Genomic DNA, 24,981 nt, shown 5'->3' on the forward strand with positions numbered 1-24,981 from the left:
TCCTTGAACTAAGACCAAACCCAGGCTTTTTGCTTTGAACACAATTAAGAAAATAAAGTATTTTAAAAATCCAAGAAAATCCATCTTAAAGCAGCCAAGATCTTAGCAACTATTACTTTATACATGGGAAAAGGAGAGAAACAGAAGGGCTGTAATTCTTTCCTTCCAACTGTATTTTGAAAAGACGTTGCTTCTGCAGCACTCAGAGTCCAGCCAGCACAGAATACAGAGAATGTCCATCCAGCTGGGGTTTTTAAGGACTCAGAAAGGGACGTGCAGTCTGCCAGTTGTAACAGGAGCTTTCTTATGATGACTGGGTCCACAACTTGTGACTTTCAGTCAGCAGAAACAAGGAGTGAAGGGGACATCAAACACTGTACAGTGGCCATCTCCCACACCAGGAGCAGCTGGCAAGCAGTCTGAGAAACTAAACTGACAATTTTATGGTGCTCTCCTTTACAAATTACTTGTTCAGAGACATGAGAGATGCAAAGGAACAACGTGTCTTAATCACATTCATGAGACTATTACAGTGCACATCAAAGGCCTTTGAGAAATTCTCTATTTTCATCCTATCCAGCTATATAACACTCCTTGCTTCTCAAGCTTCCAACTGTGAAACTCCATTTTAACACAAGATGTTGGTTTTATTAATTACACCACAAGTAATACTTTCTGCAACATCATATATTTCAGTTTCTGAATCTACAGCCGAATAAAGTGCTGAAGTTTAGGGAATACTTTTAGTGCATTTCGTGTAGTCACTTCTATAACTTCTCCAACTGGAATTCCTTTAATTTTGGCAATGTATTCAGCAGCAATGTAAATATTCTTGGGTTCATTTCTCACCTGAAAAACAAATAAAACCAACCAAATTACAGACCCCTGGAGATCACAAGTGTTTCAGATTCCCTACTTTCTGACACAACTTCAGTCACATTGCGGCACGTGTGGCAGAAAAATGACATGTATCCATTTCTCTTGGATTAAGTTCCCTTGGTAGCCATTTTCCTCTCTTAACCACACTTAAGACTACTTCACTATGCTGTGCCAGTAGCTGACCTCCACAAGGTGTGGGTTTGGATACAAATACACAGAAGTCCCTCCCTCCCATCACCTACCTGTTTTTCAGGCCCCAGTGCAGGAGAATCAGTTTCCAAGCACATATTTTCCAGTGGCAGCTGTTTCACAAGTTTCTGCTTCTTGAAGAAAATAAGACAGCCATTAAATGCTTTATGCACTTAAAAATGTGGGGAAAAAAACATGAAGGGAGAATATTCTCTACATTTAGAGGCAACACCAAAAGACTTTGGTGCCACTGTTTACATTTTGTCAATGATTTCTGAATGGAAGCAAGAATACCAGGAGCTGCTCAAGAAGTCCCTTCAAATTAGGGTTCTCCTGTTCCCTAAATATCCAAAGTACTATTATCTCAAAGCTGAATTCATTGTTATTTATTAAATCATGCAGCTATATTGCAGTTATAGATCTCCCAGTGCAATTCTAATTTGCTGTTTTCTGTGCATATATTTGTGTACCTTTTCCTCCTCTCTGCTTTACCTCTCAACCCCAGTTGTTTTCCTTCCTCCTAAGTACCTACCCTCATCCCCATTTATATCCACCCCTTATGCTCCCTCCACTTGAATCAAACTTTTTCCTCTCTTACATTTCCTGAGCTTATCACAGAAAGCAGTCCTATCACAAAAACTACTCCTTCTCTACAAGTCATGTCCCTGCTGTAGAACAGTACAGTGACAGAATCTTCTGAAGAAGAGTTCACTGGAAACCACAATAAAATGAGAAAAAAAACCCCCTTGTTTCTCAGGAATAGCTGAGCTGTTTTAGCCAGAATTCCCCCTCCAAAGTCCAGCTAAGGCAAAAGCCCCAGGCAGCAGTTCAGCCAAAGTAAAAATGTGCAATGCATGGAGAAGGAACAGACCCCAGCCAGAACAAAATGTTACCTGTTCACTCCTTACAATGGAAGGAGGAATGGAGAAGTAGTATCCAGCTCTCACCCCTTCCATGGCTACAGATGGCTTCCCATCAAAGGCATGGAGCAACACCTTGGTAGCACCTTGGAGAAACAAGGCAAACCACATCACCAGCAGGGTTACAGCAGGGCTGACATGTCAGCTTCCAAAGGGACCTTGGTCCCATACAGAATTAGCACAGAAACTCTGCACTATTGCACCTGAGTTAAACACACACAAACTGATGTGAGGACATGGCACAACTGGAGAAATCCTGTTGGCAAAAGCCATGGCAGAGGAAATGCATTAAGAGCATACCTTGTTCCTTCAAGAGATTAATGGTTGGTCTTCCAGCTGAGCGGGAATGAACATTTCTGCACAGCAAGGAGAGGCCAATAATTAGGAAATTTAGCCAAATACCCTTTTCTTGCAAATACAAACAAACTAACAGTATCTTGGTATGAAAATAATTAATTTATACTACAACTTTTATCAAGAAAAAAACCCAGGGATGTATATATTAATCCTTTCAGCTGTGGTGAAGATATAGGGACAACATAGCATGAACAGGGAACATAAGATGTCTGTACAGAAGTGCAAACATAAGGAAAATTCTACAATGAAATCTCAAACTGGAGACTGATAGGACACTTCCATCTAAGGAAGGTTCTGTGGGCACCTAATAATGTTATATCCTGGGAAGTATTTTGATGTTACTGACAGCTGGCAAATCCTCCTTCTGGTATAAACAAAACCTACAATGGCAAATCCAGTCTTCTTGCCAGCTCAATCTGCTTGATCAAAACCTGTCTTTGTCCTTCCTTCTGTTCATCGGTGCTGGCAAATCTGGGAGTGAAATCTAGTCCAACCTACAGCACAAGAAGAGAATGAAAAATTTTACAGACCTAACATTTAACAAAACCATAATTAGACATACAATGGCATACCATGCTTCAAAACTGCAAAGCATTTCAAAAGCAGCCTAACTCGAAAAAAGAATGCATTCTCAACTACAAGCTTTTCAACTATGAAAGCATTTGTGGGCAGACAGCTACTAATACTAAAAAGGATATTTAACATTTTAGTCTGTAACTGGTTTTATGGGGGTTTACATTCTATTGAATATTATGTCAGATTAAGTCTCAAATACGGATCTCCAGTATAAGCAAAATTTCTGACCTGAACCTATAGCTTTAGTCCAATCTCTAGCAAAAATTACCCATTAATACTTTTTTGATCTAAACACGTTCAGGCAAAATGTTATGTTTGTCAAAGCAGTCCCATTCACAGTTAGGTGAAGAGAAGTTATTCACACACAGTACAACTTGGCAAATTTAGCTACAAAGCTCTGCCAAAACCCACTTTTCCTGTAGCCAATGCAGAACCAGATGTAAGTCCCTCTGGTACTAACACACAAATCGAGGCAGACTCAATCCTAAAGCCTCAATTCGTTTATAAACAAATGTAAGACAGGAGACAACAGATGGATACAGACAGATGAAGGATTAAAAAAAAGAACTGTACAAGTCACTGTGGTGTACTGAAATCACAGCTTAGCCTAACTTGGTCAGAGAAAGCAGGAAGGACCTGCCTTGGGTATAACATGAGAAAGCATAAGTATGTAATCTTCCAACAACTCCAGCAGCATAAATTCCATCTATTTTCTAATAGCAATAACACAGGAAAAGAAGGAATCAAGCAAAGCTATAAAGGAAAGCACATTAAGAGAACTACCAATCAGACTTAGTGCTTGTTCAGGCTGATAGCAACTCTTATCACATACAGAAAAAAAAGCATTGACTCAGTTTTTGCAATTCCAGTGACAGCTGCTGTTGGAGAGATTTAAACAAGTTCTAGAATTCCACTCACTTCTCCAATCCCCACCAATTTGTCTTTGTAAAGTTCTATAAGAGGCAGCGCAGCGTCCAGATCCTGCAAGAATAAAAGATGCAACTCTCACTGCCCTGCTGGGTTATGAACCCAGCATTATGATTAAATTGGCATTTCCTTCACTGTTCTGAAACAGTACACTGTTCTGTACTTCACAACTTGACATTACTGTGAGCTGTGCAGATTTTAGAAGTCTGAAGGATTTATCTTCTTTACTTAATAACCATTTCATGGCATATATTCATTACACATTATTATTACATTCTATATCTATATCTATATGTTTCTCTCTCTATATATATATATGTATATCTTGAAACCTTATTCTAAATTCTCCTGAGCTAACTTTTCACAGTAGCAGCAGAAGTAATTAAAACAAGGCCTAAAAATAACTTGGTAACATTAAATAGCTGCAGACAGCTCCCTGAGATTCTAAGGATAAGGCCACAAACAGTTGTTTTCCAGTTCCCATGTTAACAAAGGAACATCTGCATATGTTGTTTGCTGTAAGCAAAGCATCATTGGGATTTCTAAAACCATTTCACTGCAGTAACACAGCCAGATGACTCCAGAGAACAATTCTGCTTTAAGGGCTAACAGGGACAAATGGATATGCTGAGAGAGCCTGGGATTTGGTCCACTGGGTCTCCTTGCATGACAGAAGGCAGAAAAACCACTGGGCAGACCTGAAGGTAAATCAGGCAGACAGAAGCATCCTGTCGTCTGTCCTGAAAAGTCCCAGTAATATTTCAGAGGCCGCGTTTTACCTTCAAAGTAACACTGCGCTGCTCCTCTGGAGAAATCTCTTGAACGGGGTGAACTCCCAGGCATGGCAAGACAAACCCTGGGAATCTGAGCACGAAACAGATAGAGAGAGTGTGAAAGACCACAGAGAACTTAAACTGAACGCCAAGAGCCCACAGAGAGCGCAGGTTTAAAGACAAGAAGGGCCTGACTGAGGAGGGCAGCGCATCCCCCGTCAAACCCCGGGACACGGGTGGGCGCCAGGATCCCCGCCGCCCTCGCACCTCTCGGACAGCTCCACGACGCTCCGGAACTCGCCCGCCTGCTCCGACACCACCACCAGCGCCGACACGGCCGCCTGCGGCACACAGAGACCCCCGGCCCGCTGAGACCGGCGGGGCCGTGGGCAGAGGGTCCCCTCAGGCCGCCCCGCCTCACCTGCTCCGCCGCCCGCACCACGGCCGCCACGTCCTGCAAGAGACACGCACCGCCTCAGCGCCGGGGCCGCGCCCGGCACTCCCCCGCCAGCCCGCCGCGCCTCACCGGCTGGAAGCAGGCCGCGGCCAGGTGGCAGTGACAGTCCACGGGCCCCGCCATGCCGCGCCCGGCGGGAAGGCACCGGGCGGTCGCGGGTTCCGCTTCCGGGTCGGCATTTTCCCCGCGTCCCGGGCGGGAAATGGAGGCGCCGCCGGAGCCGGAGCCGGCGGGCGCGGGGCCGGGGGAGGCGGGCGCGGGGCCGGCGGACCCGGGGCCGGCGGACGCGGCGCGGCGGGACCCGCGGGTGCGCTGCTGCTCGCGGCGCCGGCTGGGCGCCTTGCTGGAGCTGTGCGCGCCCTTCGTGCGGGCCCTGGCGCAGGGACAGCCCGGCGGGGCCGCCGCCGAGGCAGACGTGCTCTGGGTGAGCGGGGAGAGGGAACGACCCGTGGCGGCACAGGGCCCGGCGGGCCCCTTTGGCAGCGCTCGGCAGCCGGGCTGAGTGGGCGGCCTGCCCCGGGGTGACCCCCGGGCTGGGCAGGGCGGTGACGCGGGATGGGCTCTTCTTGCGGGAGGGATGGATGGATTCACGGATGGAGCGATGGATTCTCAGTCTGCTCCGTGCCTTGCAGAACTTCGAGACAGCGGTGCGGGAGAACGTCACCATTAACGGGCAGCCCTGGGAGGAGGCCTCGGATGACTCCCGGCTGCAGAGCGGTAGGCGTCGGTTTCCATTCGCTTCCCGCCGGCTGGGTTTGTTTTGGTTTGGTTTGTCCAGAGGTAGAAGGGGTCCGATTGAAAGGAGAGCTTCTGACTTGATTTATGGAAGTAAAAACTCATTCTTAGGATAACAGAGCACTGGAAAAGGCTGCCCAGAGCTTGTCTCCAGCACCGGAGGCTTCCAAAAACCCTCTAGACAAAAGTGCTCTGAGCAACCTGTTTTGAAATGGGCTTTGACACTGCTGTGACCAGGAGGCTCTGGAGGGCCCCTCCGGCCTGGGTGTTGGGGGCAGTGACCAGGATCTATCAAAATACCCTAGGAGACTCTCTGTTGCTGCTATTGAATATACAGATCAAGTGTGGAAAATTATTGCTATATAAGTATATGTAATAGAAGCAATGTATTTATAATTACTGTCTTTTGAATAGTAGTGGAGATTCTTGGTACTCTGGTGTCCAAAGAAAATTTCAGTGTGGTTCATTCAGTCACCTGTGTTGGCTTTAGGTGGTCTTTGCCTACCGTTTAATGCTTTTTGCAGTTACTTAGAGCTGAAAAATACATTGAGCTAACTATGGAGCTGTTGAGCCAAAAACATTGAACTGTTTTTTGGTCGGGTTGTTCTGTGCACACATGGGCTCTGAGCAGTGTGTTCTAGTTGAAGATGTACCTGCTCATTGCTGGGGGCTTGGACTAGATCACTTTTAAAGGCCCTTCCAACCCAGGCTATTCTCTGATTCTGTGAAGTGTCTGCAGTTGTAGTTCTAGAATGATACAACTCCAGCTCCTTTGACTACAGGGTCAAAAATTCACGGAACTCATGATGCAAAATGCAAAACTGAGACACTGTCATCTGCTCGCAGCTGCATAAAGCAGGTTTAAGGACTGTATTGTGCTTTTTAATTTGATATAGATTTACTTATGTGCCTATCGCTGATCCAGTTTGAGTCACCAAGAGATCTGTCAGTTTGTGCCTTCCATATTTATGTTGATCAGTGGTCAAGTCTTTCCTGTCTGTATTTAAATGGTTTCATGGTAATCTTATAACAAACAACCAAAACAAACTCACAGACTCCTAAAACCTTGGCTTTTCCTTTCTGAGTTTTGCAGTCACTTGATTCTGCACGGAGTGACCCAGAGAGGGTGCTCAAAATCCATTATTTACCACTAGATTGAAAACATTGCATGGCTTGCAAGTTATACTCAGCACATTAGTGGGAACAGTGAATTCAAATGTTAAACTACTTATTTTTGCACTGTGTGATGTAAAATCAGTTAGGCTTCCAATTACTGTTTGTACAGTTGGAGTTTGTTTAGTGTTTGTAAATCACACAGATAAAACCGTTTTTCTCCCTAAAAGATAGCTATTGCTTCATAAGAGTTTCTTCACAGATTCAGCATTCATAGGGAAATACATTTTTTATTTTTTTCCCCGGATGGTTCTCTGCCTCTCCCCACCCCAGATCATTTAATTCAGAATAACTGGCCAACATCAAGGTATGCTCCAATCTCTATACTCTCTTAGCAAGGAGATTCCAGACATACATTTATTTCTATGTTGATAATCGTGCATGATTTTTTTTTTTTTGAGATCTAAAACTTCTTTTTCTTGATAAGTTTGTCTCAAAAAAGAGGAGGCCTGAAAATTCCATAGTAACTATGTGTGTTTGTCACTTTCAGATTCCAATATTCAAATTCTGGAGGATGAATTTGATGAATTAATAGTAGAGACAGCAACTAGGCGTAAACAGTGGCCTAAAAAGATCCTGGTGCATGCTATCCAAACCATGAAAGCAGAGCAAGAGATGTTGGTGAGTAACCTAAGTCTTCCAGAAAACCTTTGCATTAAGAAATCAATCATCCAGTGTTGACCTTTAAGCTCCTTCCCATGGTTGCTTTTGATTCTTTATCATAAACTGAAATGGCTTTTTTTCATTAACTGGTTCTGCAGTAGCTAAGGGTTAAACTTAGTAAGTTTACTAAGGATTGCTACAGAGCATTGTGACTGTGTCTGACTTGGGTCTGTGGCACAAAGGAACTGGAGCAGATTGCCTCAGCCTGGTGACTCAAGATTTACAAAGCAGTAGGCACCTATTTATCTTCCCAGTTGCTGAAGTCCTTGCCCAAGGGCTGGACTGGTTGAGGTGCTAAATGTTACACTACATACAGATAGATAATATCACATGCAGTGTTCCACTTAAAAAATGTCAGTGGCTTCCTAAGCCCTTTTTTGGAGCTAGTAACTACATTGAATAATGACTTTCAGTAAAGCATAGGAAAAAGGGCAGTGTGAATCAAGGAATCAGCACAGTCAATTCTGTGGGATTTTTGACACACAGTGTGAAGTAATTACTGGCATTAAACAACCCAGTCGTGTCCTCAGCTGATGGATTTATTCCCTGAAGTTATGTTAGGCCTCCCTTTTGCTTACCTCCTGATTAATTAGGATTCCTTTGGCAAAAAACAAGAGGCTGAGGCAGAGTCAAACACTGGCACAAACTGCCCAGTAAAACTGTGCAGTCTTCAATCCTTGGAGAGATTAATGGAGATGCTCAGAAGTTGACTGGATGAGGTTCTGAGCAACCTGCCCTAGTTGCCCCAACTTTCAGGAGGGTGTTTAGAGGTCCTTTCCAACTTCAGCTACTCTATACTACTTCAGCAGACTGCGAATTTATTTTAGGAAGTTGTGTAAGAGCCTGCAATGTATTTCTGAGGACTAAAATTGACAAATGTTAACTCTCTAGGTTAGCCAGGCAGAGATGATTTACAGCAAGGAAAAGTGCACGTGTGCACTTTTGTCTTACACCTGAGATATTTTCTGATATATATTGCCTTTTGTGATCTCTCTGTTTTGTCAGTACATTAAATATTTAAAACAAACAAAATCAACTTAAATGAAATATGCTATTGAATAACACCAAGATTTAACAAGACCTTTTAATGTTTCTGCTACCTGAGTGCCACAGTGGATTAGTTATTTGGAATGCCTCTCATGCTATTCTTGCTGATCTCTTCAAAGTTTACACCACCACAGCTAGATGATTATTTTAATTAAAATTGTCTGCAAAAGTTTAGTTTGTCCCTGTAAGAATATGTAGAAATATATGTAAGAAATATGGAAAGCTTAGTTTATCTCTGTAAATGGTCCTTTTTTTTTTCTCTCTCAGCTATATCTGCAGAGGTACCAGTGGTTTCTTTGGTTTTGGTTGAGGATTTCTTGTGTTCTTTCATCATCATAACTAAATGAGTGATGCTTTCTGAGGCATTAAAGAGCAGCCATGAAGATGTGATTTATCTGGAGAGAACCAGTCATTTATTGTGGTGATTTCCTTGTAATTGCCAAAGCAGGAGATTGTCCTGTGGGTTTTCAGTCAATATGGTCTGTAGAGTTTGAGGCTAATGCAAGCCACGTTTGTTCTCCTGCTTGGAGGTGTTACTGCAAACTTGCTGAGTTGTGTGAACTGTGAAAAAATTTCTCCCAAAACTACAGCAAGGAATAATTAGCTTTCCCCTACTTGCTTTTGCTTGAAGAAGGTTGAGGGACAGCTCCTGAAGTGGCGAACACTAACTTGCAGATGATCTAACTTCTGTTCCCTTGGCCCTGCTTTGTTTCCTTCTTCCCTGTTAGCTGCTTCTAATTCCACCTTTAATGGAACTGAGTATGGGTTATATTCAGTTATTACTATTTTACTTCATGTCTCAGTTAAATAATGTAAGGTTACAAGACTCACAGTTTGTGAAGCAGAGTGTTCTTAGTTCTGTATAAGTAATTGCAGGGCTAGAGTTGTTTAAGTACTTCTCTTTTTCTTAGCTTTTTGTCTTAATGTACCTTTTGTTGGAGTTTATGGCTCTGTGAAAGCATGCTGGTTCTGTGAATGGATCTTGAGGAGCTAGAGCAGTTCTTTTTCCTCAGTCATGCAGCAGGTGGCAATGCTTCTTCCAAAATGCCTGGATGTCAGTTCTCATGCTTTAATAATTAGAATTCTGCAAACTAAAACAGATTTTTGGAGATGTCTTTGCAGTGAGTGTAACCATGTTAACCAGAATGCTGTTTTCAGTAACTAAGTATCTATAATCTATGCTTCTAATACATTCTTGATCTCAATAATTTCACCACAATCTCCATTGTTCTGACCAAGGGGGTATTTAACTTTTTTTTTTTTTTAAATATGCAGAAGCTCTACCAGCCTGTGGTAAAACCAGCAGACATAAGACCTCAGCCTTCTCAAGGTAAAGATTTTGTGGGGAGGGCAGCTGTACTGAGGAAACACTGCCTCACTTACTGGCTAACTGTAAATGTTTAAAAAGTTTTCTTTAAACTTTTAAACAGCCAGTTTAAAATTGGCTGTTTATAGATTAACTAAAAAGCTAGAAGTTTGTCATAAGGGAATGTATTGCTGCCTGAGTTTTACTATGTTCATTTCTCTCATTCTGATTGCTGCCTGCAGTTAGGTGCTGTTCTTGAAGGCAAAAAGCTCTGTGTGTGTGTGTTGGGGAGAAATTGTCACACAGCTACCCTCTAGAAGGCTTCCTTACTTCTTTCTTTCATCACTGGTGGAGGCCATGTGGGGAAGGGGATGGATCACTGGCATTGTACTTCTTCTGTTCTTGTGTTCATTTTATACAAGTACTAGAAATGCTTCAGCCTCTCTTCCTAATCAGTCATTTCCTTCAGGGAGTTGAAAGCTGTTGTGTAGGACTCAGTGGTGGCAGTGTTGACTCTCTTAACTTGCTAAGTAGGACACAGATTTCATCCTGCCTATGTCACTTGTGAGGGTTGATGAAGGAACAGAGCTGTAAACAAAGTTGTAAGTTTGCTGCGTGGTTTGGAAAAATGCCTTGTAGACTCCTTGGAACAAGGTGTTGGATTTTGCAGTGGATGATTGGGATGTCCTCTTTTGAGGTTGGCTTTAATAAAGTGAATAAAGTGAAGTTAACTTCACTTTAATAAAGTGAAGTTTTGTGTTGCCTGTTGTTAAATATTGAAAAATTACAGAATTCAGCAGTGCAGTTCTAATTTGAAAAGTGAGCACCCTCACCATGAATTACTGCACATGATGTAACAAGCAGTGGTGCTCAGAGTTTGAGGAGCTGAGCTGAATCTTCCAGTTCTCACCCTGCTGATCTGACTTCATTCTAAACATAATTTCCTCTTTGTAGATGTAAGACATAGCTTTTAGCAGTGCCAGCCTGTGCAGCAAAGCAGCCAGTAGGAGCAGTACAGTGGTCACTTTGTATCCGAGTTCCTTTTGGTTTCTAGTGTCCAAATCGAGGCTTTTCTCACGTCAGTCAACTACTTGCAAGTTAGTAGCAGCTTGCACTATGATATTGTGGTTTTGGGTTTGGTAACAGCAAAGTTGTAGCAAAGATACCATGGAGTTTATGGAGCATTTTGGTATTATGTAGTCTTTGGGAAGTTTATGTATCCCAGTTTAGCAAGTACAGTGGCCAGAAACCAAAAATGTTTAGATTACTCAATACCTTTCATTTCCTTGTTTCATTTCCCTATGTTTTGGAAAGCCTTGAACACTGAGGAATCTAATGCCATCTATGTCAAGCCAAACTCTTGCAGGCAAATTTCATTTAACTGTGTGTCAGTCTTTCTGTACAATAATTCAAATAATTATTTCTTCTTTCACTTAACTCCATCCTTACAATTTCATAAGGTCACCGGCCTCCTCGTCCCAATACTTTATTGTAAGAATGCTTCATTGTAGAGATATCCTTCTTTTAGAGAATGCCCTTCCATAGGGCTCTGAGAGGATTTTAAAGAGTTTGCTTCTGGACTGCTGGTTCTTCCAAACTGAATGATGGTGCATTTTAGTGTCCATGTAGGGATCATGTGTTCCTAAAGCAGCTCTGACCAGCACACTGGGTACATGGACAGTTCAACAAGCACCATTCCTTGATGGTTACCACGTTTCAGCAGGGAATCACTGTAACCCTGAGCTAGAATGCAGTGACTGACTTCTAAGTACCTTCAGCAGCACTAATAAGATTGACTTAAGAACAGAATGCTGTGTTGAACCCTGACAGGGTTTAGGGGTGTGTGCACCACCTGACACTGTGTCCTACTGCAGGCACTGGTGAAACCCTACAGAAAACTAATAGTAGTGAGGCTCTTTGCTTCCCAGAAGCATGCTTGTCTGCTCATTTTAAGTTTTGTGGATGGAGAACATGCAAAACAGTTTCATAATAGGCTAGAGTTTAACTCTTGAATACAGAATTAAAGTATTGGTGATCTTATCATATTGCTGTAACAGTCAAATATATGCTGGTGTTCTGCACCTGCTGCCTGCTTCAGTGTCCCTGAAAGCTGGGGTGTTTTTTTCTTATTAGCACAGCAGAATTAATATACTTCATGTTATTTATGCTTTGTTCTTTTTGGTGTTGATGCTTGATAAGTTAAGCCAGAAGAAAAAAAAAAAAAACAGCCTTTATTGTAAAAGCCAACTTGTTGGAGACATGGGAAGATTTATTTGCCCTCCTGAAAATGGGTTTTCCAAATCTCATGTTCCCCACAGTGGTTTCTATTCTCTGTGTTCTGTGTTGGTTTTTATCAAATATAATATGAGCTTAAAAGTTTTAAAAACAAATGTTTCTGTGTAATTATTTCTTTACAACTGTTTTCTTATTTCAAATACTGGCTTTGTGTTTTTTGGGTAAGAACTTTGGGGCTTTCTGTAGTTGGGACTGCTAGCCTCTACTGCAATATGAGTGATACAGAGTGAGACATACCATGCCAACTGTTGTTCTCAGTGTTACAGTGAAAGGGATGTGCTGCAGGTTTAGGCTCTATACGTGACTTTACTGGTTTTCTGTCCATTTTCTGATAGTGAGTAGTGGGGGAAAGAGTTCTGTTTCAGAAGTTGATTTGGGCTGTGTTTGTCTGTAGATGCTTACATCGCAGATCTGAAGCAGGCGACGGAGGTGGCATCCAAACAGATCAGCGAAGCAATGCAGGTGAGACCTTCATGTGCTCCAGGAGAAATGTGTTTTATCTTCTTGATCTGGTAATATGTCACAAAACAGGAGTTCTAACTCATCTTCCTTATAGTTTGGTAGAAAAAAGCCTGTGTATGTACCTAGGAAGCAGGTAAAGCATTGTGTTTGTAAAGCATTTCCCCTCATGTGGTAGTAAGGGAGATTACCCAGGAAATATTTCTACTGAGATTTTGGAACCTGCAGCATCTGAAAAACAGAAAGCTTTTGAAGATTTGCATGACTTCATGTGGAGTGTGACTTTTGTTACTTCAGTGCTTGCTTAGGCATCAGCTGTGGTGTTCCTGTGATATTGCCTGAGCTTAGTGATGTCATGAGGGAACACTTCAACTTGGCACATTCATGGTTTCTGAGTGCACACACCTCACTAGTGGGGTGGTAGCTCTGTGTTCACAACCCTCACCCACCATCCTGAGCATCATCTCTGCAGGCACTGAAGCTTTTGTGCCTGTCAAAATCTCATTAGCATATTGCATGCCTTATAACCATTGTTTTTCCCATGTAACTTCAGATGCTGGGGTTTGTTTTTGCAGTCTATTCCAGCACTCATAGAAAAAGCAGAAGGTTTTTCCCAAGCATTGACTTTGCAACCAGCCTTGGAACTCTGCAAGCTGCGGCAAGAAGTCTTTTCTGGTTTCAAGGTGAAGGAGGAAAACGATGTCCAAAATTCAGTACCACCAGGAGAAGTCACACCAACAGGAACTGTTTGCAGTAAAAATCCTTATGTTTTGCTGAAAAGAAGAAAAGCTGCAGGTTCCCCTGAGAGAAAGCGCTACCCACTGCGGCGGAGGAAGATCACTCTCAGTGCTTGAATTTCTCATTTTGTGTTTTCACATTGGAATCTCAGTTGTACTTTTGTTCCATGTGTTCCATCTTTTTTCTTAGAACTCATCTCCCCTCAGTACTATACATGGGAGCATCTTTAATTTAATTAGTCTTTGACCTCTTAAATGTTTCTATTTTTGCTGACATGCTGATGGTGTATGGTGCATGTACCAGTAGCATCCAATATCCAGCAAGTATATTTGCCATTTAACTCATTTTTTGCTCTTATATTGCAGTTTTTAGCTTGAGTCCTTGTGCTTCTCAGAGTTTGTGTGCATGCTTTATGTATGTGGGCAGTCTTTCAGGAAACCACTAACTGCTCATTTATATTCAGCATGTCTCTAAAGAGGTTGGAGAATGTCTAGTTCTCCTAATGCACCTTCATTAATTACTGAGGCATGTGGCTTTTATGTTAATTAATTAATTTACACTGCAGCATATTGAAATCACCAAATTTGATGCAATGTTGGAGTTTTAAGGAAGTCCATGCACACATGTGACATTAATCCTTGCTATTCTACCTTTCCTGAATGTAGGTCATTTAGGCTTATTTATAGTCATGTTTGTTGAAATTTGGATTTTTAGTAATTGTATGTATTTAATTGCAGTGTGCTCTTCTGAACACAAATTCAACCATCAACATCTTAGGGTCTGATATATCATTTAATGTAATCCAGTTATGCACCTGGGGTTTTCCTGAGCAATATGTCTGCCCAAGAAAGGATCTGGACTTGGGTTATGTTTGCATTTTGTTGTTTGACTAAGCTTTAAAGATCAGTAGAGGCTACCAGTTAATGGTATTCACTTGAGCTAGCTTACTTTTGTTTTCTTCACTCATGAGTGCCTAGAATATTGGAAATTAGTACTAAATTGAGTATTGTGCCTTAACCATTTATAACTTTTTCTAGTTTATGGTTGCATGTGCCTGCAGTAAATACTACTGTCTAGTATGTAACATATTTGTTACACAGTAAATAGAGGGGGGGTTTTAGAAGCTTTATTAATGACATGTTTGGTGCTAAGAAAACAGATTTTAGCATCATTTATTTTGTAAAAGTGAGCATCTGTACTGAGACTTTGTATATGTAATCATATGTAAATATTTTTCCTGACCTTGTATATAGAAATGTGTGTTTTTATATGAAGTAAATTAAATCAATTAAGGAAGATCAAAGCTTCAGATAATATTGTCAGTTCTAATCCTGGAATAGATGGTGGCTGAGCAGTGAGCGTACTTCAGAGGACATCTGTGTTAAATTCTGGCTTGAGTAACTGAAGTAGTTCCATTTACTGCCTTTGAACTCACAAGTGTTATTAATCTCGGGGCTGCAAAGCTTCTCGTGTGAGAGAGGACAGGATGTGAGGGACTGGAGCTGCAGGGCTGTGGAGCGTGTGGCTCAGACAGCTTCTCACACAGCCACTTGCTATTTTGAGTGCCCGCGCTCTGTGCGGCGTTGGAAATCCCTGCTGCAGCTTTCTTCACACAGATCCTGGGTGATGCTGGGCTAAGGTGAGCCCTGCAAGATTCTGCATGGCAACTATTACAGTATTTGGCCATTTCCTCTGTTAATAGGAAGATTCCCTGCTCTTTGCAAATGATAGGCAAGTACAGAATAGGTATCTCTTTGAAGAAATTCTGTCAGAAATAGCTGGGGTAGGACAAAAGCCATAAGAAATAAAAAGGGAAAGCACTGTGGTTTAAGACTTGATAAATAAATTCATAGATTCACATTACTTTGCATGTTTCTGTTTAGAGATCAGGGGATAGTTGGCCTGCACAGGATTTCAAGTAAGTGGAAATGGATGCCCTGAGTTAGAGCAGTTGGTCTTCTGTTCCATAGCCTGTGTTGCAACTGCAGCTGAGTGGAAGAAGAAAAATGCATCCAGAAATGCTGGCCAAGTAGACTGTGTAAGAAAAAAAGAAAGCAATCAAAATTCCAAGTGCAGTGTATAAACTAGGAATTTAAAAATGTGATGGCTACTTTTGGCCAAGCATCACTGGAAAGAGAACCTTCCTTTAAATGCAGGTTCTGTGATGAGTTGAACTTAACATGAATGTTCAGTAATTTTTCCAATGGTTATTAAAAATTCTACAGCCAGTGATACCTGCAACTAGCTGTTCTTCCCACTGGCAGAAATGTATAAAACACTTCATTTTTCCCCAGTCCAGTAGCCTTTTGTCCTTCAGTTAACTTTTCGTAGGAATTGGCAGTGTTGTGCAAGACATGTCTAATCAGGCTTCTACTGAAATGTCACAACAGCCAAGCTTCTTATTTTTAACTTGGGGCGAATTGGTATTGCATCAAGAAATGTCTGGTAGTTTTTCTTTATATAGCCTCTGAATTTTGTAAGACAGCTCAACAGTGATGGATGCTTGGGTTCATTTGCAAACTGAATGTTTGAATTTCTTGGCTTTTGGGGGTGAGACAGAACATCTCACTGTTAGTGTGTCCTGTCTGCAGTGTGCTTTTTGCTCATGAGGCTAGGCCATCCCCAACCAAGAAAAACTTGCAAATTGGAGCAGCATCCATGCGTGCTTTTGCGGTGTGTACTTTCTGAACAAAGGGGATTACGAACTCTAAAGGGGAAGCTCCTCTTCCAGAAATCTTCACATGGACCCTGACATCTGTTTGGAAGTCTGGGTGCTCTGAGACCCAGTTCTGACACGTGCCATTCTCCAGAAGAGCCATGCTGTGCTAAGCTGTGATCAGAAACTAGTCTGCATGTGTGTAGGCTGCTTCAGTGCACAAAAAAATCACTGATAAACTGCCATTATAAAATGTAAGCTAAGCTGACTAAGCTGCTTTCTGGGCTGGTTTTCTCTCCTGCACAGACACACTCTGCCTTTACTGCACTACCTGGAATTACTGTGTAGGCATTTCTACAGATGTACCAGAGATAGCTTTAATACGAAGTAGAAACTTGTTCCCACAAGCGAATTTTGACTTGTCATTTCCTTTGTCATTTGTTCTGAACAAGAACAGACTATTCAGGCTCAAGGGGACTGTCCCCTGGCTTGTCGCATGCTCGTGTTATCCTGGAAACCTTATTCTGCAGCTGCTGGGAATTACTCAGTGAAGTGGATATTTACTCAGGACTAATAAATTCTTGGTGAGCTGCTCATGATTTGATGCTGTTGGGTAGCTGGTGCAGGTGCCATTTGCAGCAGCATTGCTCCTGGAGCATGGAGTTCAAAGTCCCTCTGTGGAAGGGGACTTTCTTTCCCACAGATCACTCCAGAGGCTGTTGAGGTGTTTTATCCACATGGTTCATAGCAAGAAAACATCCCTGTTCCCTGAGCTTGTGAAAATACTTGCTTCTAGTCCTGTTTATTTCAACTGAGCTTAAGCTCCAAAGGCAGCAAGATCCCAGTGCTCTCTTTTTTAAGCAACTAAGTGTCTGTGCCCTCGTGTACTGCTTCCCTTTAAGTGCATGAGGTGTAGTCAATGCAAGCTTAGGCTGAAATCCTTAGATTTCAAAGGAGCAGTTGAGAGCAATTCTCCCTCTAATAGCTCTCTGTCTGGTGGCCAGGGCTCCTTTCCAGGAGGTGCTGGTTTGGATCCCCTCAGTTGGAGAATGGCACTGAACCTACACCTTACTGCTGCCTCCATGAGCAGTCCTTGGAGAACATCCTGTTCTTGGCACATTAGATGACAAAGGGAGACAGAAGCAAGACTGCTTTTGAAGAAACCAGGGAATGCCCTGTGAGATGCTTGGGAGACCCAGCACAGTCTGGGGCTGCAGGTTGGGTCAGGGTATATTGGCAAGAGTGTGCTTCCCAGCTGTGGTCACCAGCCACCTTCCCAGGGCTGTTAGCGTGGCAAGACTCACAGGGACTCAAGTCCTCCAGGGTTGGAGAAGCTCTTTGAAAAGGGCAAAATCAAATAAATTCATGGATAGCCTGGAGGGTTGAGACACAAGCTGCTTTGAGGTGGAACAGCTGGGGAGAAGCACTTCAAACGAAGGAAGTCAAGCTCAAGTCTTTTAGTCACAGTCCCAGAGCCTACCAGGAAACGTTGCAGAGCACAGGTTTGACTCTTGGACTCCAGGGAACATGGTTCCCGCACCTTTAGCATGAACTGTTAGCCAGATCTTCCTGGAAGGATAGTCTATATTTACTCAGTTTGTCAACTCTATAACCTCATCTAAACTGGATGACTCAATCTGCTGAGGAAACCAGAAAAATAGGGAAGTATCTGATTTATGGAGATACCTGGGGATTTGTGACCGACTGCCCTGCAATTTGGGGGCACGTACCCTCCTCTCATGGACATGTGTTCACCTCTGTGAGTTCAGCACAGCCAGGAGGGTACAAATCCTTTTGCAGAAGAGCACGGATGTTGAAGTAGCTGTCAGTACAAACACTCCCTATCAGAGCCCAAGGCCAAGGTAACTGCAATTAAAATGCAGGAAGGTGTTCGGAGAGGTAAAAGAAACAGCGTTCTATTAAAATACTCTGGACAGAATAATGGAAAAGAAAGATTTTTGTCTGCAGCAACTGTATTTCCAGCATTCTTTGTCTGGCTTTGCCTTTACAAGAAGTCTGTCGCATTTCCTTATTATTTAAAGGAACAGAGTAAGTAGCGAAAGTGAAAATCGCTTTATCCCAGCACGGATGCCGCGTCCTCACACCCACGATCCCGGGCTGAGCTGGCTGTCCCCCATGTGGAGCTGCCGCCGCTTCAGAGAGCCGATGTCGCAGGAGAGCGACGTGCAGGAGCGGCCGGAGGTGAGCGGCGGGAGACACACGGGGCGAGGCCGACTCCCGGAGCAGCCAGGAGAGGAAAGAAGCTGCGGGGAGTTTATTTCTGCAGGCGAAAGAGCGAGTCGGGCCGCCCGGGGGGGGCGTCGAACCCAGCCGGCCCCCGGGGCTGGGGCTCTCCGGGGGGATTTTCAGGCAGCTCCTGCCCGGCAGCGCCGTGACCCGGACTTTCCCCCGGCTCCCGGCGGCTGACGAGAGCCGGCTGTCCCGGGAGGCGGTCCCCGCGGGGAAGAAGCGCGGCCCGGAGCGGCCGGGTGGTCCCGGGTTCCCGGTGCAGGCGGGCGCCATGTGACGGCCATGTGGGCGGCGGCTCCGCCCGGGGCCGCTCCGGCACCTGGCGGTGGCACCCCCGGCCCGGGGCGGCGCGTCCCCTGCCCCGGCCCGCCCCGGCCCGCCCTGCCCTTGTAGTCCCTTCCCTCTGCTCCCCGGCAGTCGCACCCCGCGGGCCGGGGGAGCCCTGCGGGCGGCTCGGCGGCGCCGGGATGTCGTGCGCCGTCCCGGCGGCGGCGGGGGCCAGCGCACTGTCGCGGGGCGCGGCGGCCGAGGGCGGCCAGCAGGTAGGACCGGGCGGCGGTGGGCGCTGCGGGCGGGCACATGGGGCTGAGTCACGCCGGGCAGCGCCGCGGCGGGGGTGTCCGCTGCCCCTTCTTTTCCCGGGAGTCGGCCGCCGTGCTGGCTCTTCCCAGGTGGGAGCGCGGGCCAACCGCCGGCGGTGCGCGGAAAGCGCCGGGGCACGGCGCGGGCAGCGGCTTTTCCCCAGCCGCGGACAGCCCGGCGTGACTTCCCTCCGGGAAGGGAGCAGGGCTTTCCTCCCCGCTACTCGCATCTCCGCCCCGTCGGCCGCGCTGAAGCGAGGCAGGTGTAAAGTGCTGCCCGCCGGGCAGAGCGGGAGCGCCGGTCCCCGCTCGGGTACCCAGCTCCCCGCATCAGCAGCAATGCCCCCGCCCGCGGGGCTCTGCGGCATCCCCCGGGCAGCCTGCCGGCTTCCACCCCTCCGCTTCGTGTCCGCCTGTGCAGCGGGGCCGAGGGATGCGCTGCTCTTTGCAGGGACCATGCGGTCTCTGGGAGACCGAGGATCAGCGCTGTAAAATTGGAAGTGTTGGTTCTCAGAAAGTTACACACCCGACTTCGGGCATCTTCTGTGTGCACCTTGCAAACTAGCGAAGTGTTTCTGGCTGATGTCTTCCAGAGTCGTGAAGAAGATGACAGAAAAGTAAGAAGGAGAGAAAAGAATCGAGTTGCTGCACAGAGGAGCCGGAAGAAGCAAACTCAGAAAGCAGATAAACTTCACGAGGTGAATGGGTACTTGGTGCTTTGCAGGCATGGCTTGGGTACCAAGCACGGGACTTTACAATAAACAGGATTTTTTAAGCAGGCGTGGGCCTGTCTTCACATAATCCTGCTCAGAGAGCTGTGGGTGTGAGGCACAGAAGGTGTGCTGTGGGATGCCTGGTCCCGAATTCCTGACACTGATGCTGCTCTTGGACAGTGCAGCTCTGCCTTCAGTGACACTGCTAGCAAGTGAGAGACGTGGTCTAGCCCTTGCCTCATCCTCCCTCTTTTGCTCTTCCTGTGACCACCTAAAGAATGGGATCACAGGGCTCCTTTGGGCTAAATCAGAACCATATTCTTCTGTTATAGTGTTAAGCTTGTCACGTTTGCAGTGACAGTGGATGAATTCTTGCTGTCTTACAAGGTAGAAGGTGATGGAAGAGGAGGGGACCATGCAGTGGCAATGCTGGCTTAAATAAATTCTAGAACTGTGGTGACAGCACTGCCACTCAGCAATGGGGTTCCCTGACATACCCAGTTGAAAAGGCTTCTGAGAAACTTGGGGACCTGCAAGTGTGAAAGCTCAGCTTGGCTAGCTGGTTACACTTTTATGCTTTGAAAAGTAACAGTGAGTGTTCAAACAGATGAAATGAAAGTAATTGATTCTTCCAGAAGCTCTTAATAGCACAATGTGCTGTGCTTTCCTTGTGTCCCCAGTGCAAACACTGGAGGACAGGGATCCCTTTTCTCTGGTTTTGGATGCTACCTCACACCACAGTGCTCTTGTATCCAGGAGTCAGCTTTTGGGGTAAGTGTCAGTTTTGCAGCACACTGCCACTGTGGCTGAGTCAGTTGCTCAGCTCTGAAGGTTCATCACAGGCTTTTTTCTTTCTCACTGTGGAAGGATTTGCCAGCAGTTAGCAGAGACTAAGAGGGACAGTGTGGGGAGTTTTGGGCTTGGTTTTTCCCAGATCTCCTCTGAGTCAGCACCTGAGAAAGCCAGGTGCAGGGTAATTCTGAAAAGGGGTAAGCCCTGGCTTTTGTGGAATCACTTTTGGGCCCTGTGCCATCCTGCAGCCTCTCTGATGTTCCTCCTGAACTTGAGGATCTTCCTCGTGCTGGGAATCTTCATTTTGAGGCACACAGGTTTTGCCAGCTGTAGGCAGATCTGGTTGAATAGACATTCGTTCTTAGCAAGAACAACGTGACAGTTTCACCCCTGAAAATGAGACTGAGCAAAGGGACAGCAACATTTATTCCAAAACCCAGGACCATGGAGTTTGGGGCAACAAGAGATGAGCAGAATGACAGTGGGGGGGTCAGACAGCTTGGCTGGAGTTTGGTTCCATTGCTGTGTTAGGAGGACTGTGCCTGTTTTACTCTGTGAGAGGTGGCTCAAGGGTGTGAGGGGGGGCCAGGAGCCCAAAGTTCTGCAGCAAAGGGGAGCAGAGGCAGTACCAGGCTGCCCAGAAGAACATTGCATGAGAGGCTCTCCCTGCTGCCTTTTCAGGCACGTGTAGGCTTTGAAGCTTGCTCTGAAGCTTTCCCAGGGAGGTGAGATTGAGTGGGTGGATGTTGAGCCTTGAGCCAGCAGCGAGACATCCATCTGCAGGTTTTCAGTGGGCTGGCTCTCACCCTCTAGCTCTCTGCTCTTTGGGATGGGAAGGCTAATCAGCAGGGACACTTGAGACACGCAGTTATCAAAAAATGTGACACAGGAGTCTTGCATCCATCACATGCATGCTGCAGAGCAACTCAAAATTCCTCTGCAGTTAACAGCAGCTGATTTATTGCCAGAGAAGCCTTAGCTCAAAGGCAGCCAGGTCAGGGATAACCAAAGGCAGTGGTCTGGCCTTCTGGTGACAAAATGAGTCTGGCCTCGAGCTGGCATGATGCTTCCCTCCTACTGAGTTCTTGAGCTTCTGAGAAGGTGGCTACAAGCTCTGGCAGGCCTGGAGGAGAGCACTGGACATGCTGTGCTAGCCTGGATAAATGGCTTTTCCCTGCACTGCCCTGGGGCAGGGGCTGCCCTTCTCTCACCAGCAGTGCCAGGCACCGGGTTTTCCCAGCACCTCTCGGCAGTCTGTGCTTTCATTTTCTCTGATCTCACCGTGCAGAGTCCATTTTGGCCCTTCCCATCAGAGGCAGCCCAGGGTGGAAGAGGCCACCAGGGGACACAGCAATCCATGCCTGCAGCCCTGGGCTCCTGGGGGACTCTGAGGGCAAGTGGCTCCTCCTGGTCTTAGGGCCGTGAAAGGAATCCCAGTGTGGTCAGGGCACAGGTTGGAAGCACTTGCCCTGTTCCAGCACCCAGGCTGGGTCTGTCTTTCCTCTTAGCACTTTGTAAGTTGTAGTAAGAAACCACACTGCTTTTCTACTGTTATGTGAATGTACCAAAGGTGGAAGCACTGAAAGGAATGTTTTGACTGTAAGTTGTTGGATTTTTTCTTTTCCCTCCTTCCAGGAATATGAGTCTCTTGAGCAAGAAAATACCTCCCTAAAAAGAGAAATTGGAAAGCTAACAGATGAAATGAAACACTTGAGTGAAGTGTTGAAGGATCATGAAAAGATCTGTCCACTATTGCACTGCACCATGAACTTTGTGACCATACCAAGGCCTGATGCACTTGCCAGCTGCCTACCAAGATGAGTGCTCTCCTCAATCACCTCTCAATGTGATGTGTGAAAGTGCCATTAACAGGAGGTTTCAAGAACTGCCTGGTTCTTTCATTGAAGAGGGCTGGACTCTACCATGCAGTTACAGTCTTCTGAATCTCAGGAAAACACCAGTATGGAAAAAAAAGACAATTTGAACAGCAGCTTCTAACTTGGTAGACTCTTCAAGCCATGGTTTTGCCTTTGGAAATGTCAAAGTGCGGTGCAGCCCACTATGGAGCGATGGAGTGTAGACAGGGAAAAGTACCGACCTCAGCCTGGGATGCCTTTCTCCCACACATCCACTGCCAGTAGCCCTTTGTCACTTGTCACCCATGCATGTCATGATCTGGCTGATGGGTTTTATCTCTCTAAACAGTTTTGGTTAATAAAAGTGGTGTCTCATCTCTATAATGTTCTCCACCTTCTTCAGTAATTGTTGTCCTTGTAGCATCTCTGCTTTTCATTTGCTGGTCAATGCCAAAATCTAATGCTAATCTTCCTGTTAGTTCTATTGTTTGCTTATTGCCTCTTCATTGCTTCCTCTTTTGAAGTGTGTGTAACAAAAGAGTTTTCATAGTCTTTGATATTCCAAATCATCAGCCCTGCTAGCATTAGTCCTTGGAGTGTTTTATATCCTAAAATACGGCTTGGTCATTTTCTGATGGTGATTGTCTGTTCTGTGTGGAAGAAACAGAGTTTGATGGTTTTAAACATTGTTTTAAAAAACAGATTTTAAAATTTACTCTTTTAATGCACCCACTGGAAATGAACAAGTTTCTTCATCCTTCCTTCATCTTGCTTATTACCTCTGGAAGATTAGGTCTGTGGATTGAGTTTTTGCTAAGCATTTTGTTCTATGTCCACACTGAAGGTGTTTGATAATTGCTTGAAAGAAAACATTCTGTTTTCTTTTTTAGTTACAAAAAGGAAGCACGATTGCAATATTATTGAGAAATACACAGAAAAATGTGTTTACTTTCTCTGAAGATTCCTAATAGTGTCAACCTCTTGAAATGTGGATGCTGTAGCTTGGGAACCAGCAAAGAGTCTTTTTCTCACAGTATTTCACAGTTAAAGAGCACCTTTGGATAATAAAAATCTCCTCCCCATTGCCAACTCTCTCACTTCAGCATTTGGATTTTTTTTCAGGTAAACTCATGGGATTAATTTCTCCCCTCATCAGGATCACAGTATTTATCAGCAGAATATGATCTGAAATATCTGGATTTTAATTTTTTTTCCAACTTTTTTTTTTTATTTTTAGTTTCTTTAGGAGAATGGTGCATTGCTGATCACTGCCAAGACAGAATTTGGGAAACCATGTAGTCAGCTCTGCCTTCTAAAGGGCTCTCTTGTACCACTGTCTTAGGCTAGAAACTCCAGATGAGCTGTTGGCTTCTTTAAGTTATGTGTTAGGTTGTTCCCAAGAGAATTTCCAGAATTTGCATCTGCAGCCTAAATGCTGTCTTCAAAGTTCCTTATGGTCCCATAAGAACTTGGTCATCCCACAGAGAGAATCTGCTGCAGTCCCTCCCCAGGAAAACAAAAGTCTCAGTAGAGTTCAGGATTCGCATTTTGGGAAATGTCCTTGAAACTGTTCTGTGTGTCACCCTTAAGAATGGAAGTTATCCTATGAATATTCATCCACACATCTACATTCCCTCAGGCACTGGATGCTACTGTGTAATTTGGGCAGAGTAGAGATGTAATGGAGAAGGAGCAGCATGGTGGAAATGAACAACATTCACTCTGGGGAAGCCATGTCACAATTTAGGATGAAGGGAGGGAGGGAATGTTTCATATCTCTTAACTAGGGATGTGCAGCTGACTGGAAAGTATCTAATTGAGGTCAGGACTGTACAAAGCTGGTCTCACATATGGAGCCCTGTGGACCCTCAAAAATGGGAGGAAAGATCAACTAGTCCAAGACAGTGCCTCCCACAGAATCCTAAAGAGTTTTGTTCCACAGATGCTCTCTTCTAGAAGGAGAAATCTAGTTCCCTGTGTGAAATCCTCCTCCCTACACAAGTATTCTTCTAAACATCTCTCTAGAAACTGACTCCAGTTTATCACTTGGTGTCACATCCAAGTTCTGTGGTAGACTCCCCATCAGTAAGCACTGTTCTTGTTCTGCAGTTAAAGTTTTAATCCATGGTGTCTGCACTGGAGTTCATTGCTTTATTAATTGTATAATGTCTATGCAGAGTGTACTGGGGAAGACAGCAGAATTCTCAGCAATGTTGTGTGATGGAGACAACAGTCTAAGTCCAAGAATATGTTGCTGTTCCTTGGAAGGGCTGGGAGCCCTCTGGGAGCCCTCACTGTCCCCACGTTTTTCCCACAACCTCAGGGTACAGCTCCAACTCTTCCTGTGCATCATGTCCATTAGTAACAGTAGGGCATGGGTTGCTTCTTCCTCCATCTCTTGCATCACTTTTTTTCCCAGGAATATTTCCAAAGGGCCTTTTGCATCATTCTTCTATTTGATAGAGGCACTAAGGCACCGATCAGTATGTTGTGTGACTAATGTTCAAAGGCAGCTGGGAGCCTCAAGTAAAAGAAGTGAGCAAAATTAGTATCCCAAGCCACTTAAGTCCAGCATTCTGATATATTTATAGAATTAATGTGATAGCTGAATCAGGAGTTGACAAAGACCATGAGCTGTT

General features: G+C 44.9%; 3 protein-coding genes across 5 annotated transcripts; 2 read left to right on the forward strand and 1 right to left on the reverse strand.

Annotated features, from left to right (window-relative positions):
* Positions 1 to 622: 622 nt before the first annotated feature.
* Positions 623 to 5,216, reverse strand: TATDN3 (TatD DNase domain containing 3). Of its 2 annotated transcripts, none has more exons than XM_030235868.2 (10): positions 5,148 to 5,216; positions 5,043 to 5,075; positions 4,889 to 4,962; positions 4,628 to 4,712; positions 3,840 to 3,902; positions 2,730 to 2,839; positions 2,289 to 2,344; positions 1,962 to 2,074; positions 1,122 to 1,199; positions 623 to 849 (listed from the first exon to the last, which is right to left on the reverse strand). In XM_030235868.2, the coding sequence occupies exons 1-10, from the start codon at positions 5,199 to 5,201 to the stop codon at positions 706 to 708; spliced, it is 810 nt and encodes a 269-aa protein (XP_030091728.1). In that variant the 5' UTR covers positions 5,202 to 5,216; the 3' UTR covers positions 623 to 705. The 2 variants fall into 2 exon arrangements, with proteins under 2 accessions (XP_030091728.1, XP_030091726.1); XM_030235866.2 differs by having other exon boundaries at positions 1,122 to 1,202.
* NSL1 (NSL1 component of MIS12 kinetochore complex) lies at positions 5,200 to 16,749 on the forward strand. The gene is made up of 6 exons (XM_030235463.2): positions 5,200 to 5,502; positions 5,711 to 5,795; positions 7,477 to 7,607; positions 9,972 to 10,026; positions 12,692 to 12,759; positions 13,332 to 16,749. The coding sequence occupies exons 1-6, from the start codon at positions 5,200 to 5,202 to the stop codon at positions 13,608 to 13,610; spliced, it is 921 nt and encodes a 306-aa protein (XP_030091323.2). The 3' UTR covers positions 13,611 to 16,749.
* Positions 16,750 to 18,231: 1,482 nt separating this feature from the next.
* BATF3 (basic leucine zipper ATF-like transcription factor 3) lies at positions 18,232 to 23,424 on the forward strand. 2 transcript variants are annotated; one of them, XM_009096416.4, is made up of 3 exons: positions 18,232 to 18,352; positions 19,575 to 19,679; positions 22,122 to 23,424. In XM_009096416.4, exons 1-3 carry the CDS (start codon positions 18,239 to 18,241, stop codon positions 22,305 to 22,307), a joined length of 405 nt encoding a protein of 134 aa, XP_009094664.2. In that variant the 5' UTR covers positions 18,232 to 18,238; the 3' UTR covers positions 22,308 to 23,424. The 2 variants fall into 2 exon arrangements, with proteins under 2 accessions (XP_009094664.2, XP_050829016.1); XM_050973059.1 differs by lacking the exon at positions 18,232 to 18,352 and adding an exon at positions 18,823 to 18,942.
* Positions 23,425 to 24,981: the final 1,557 nt, after the last annotated feature.

The sequence above is a fragment of the Serinus canaria genome, chromosome 3 (genome assembly GCF_022539315.1).
Source record: "Serinus canaria isolate serCan28SL12 chromosome 3, serCan2020, whole genome shotgun sequence".
Taxonomy (NCBI): domain Eukaryota; kingdom Metazoa; phylum Chordata; class Aves; order Passeriformes; family Fringillidae; genus Serinus; species Serinus canaria.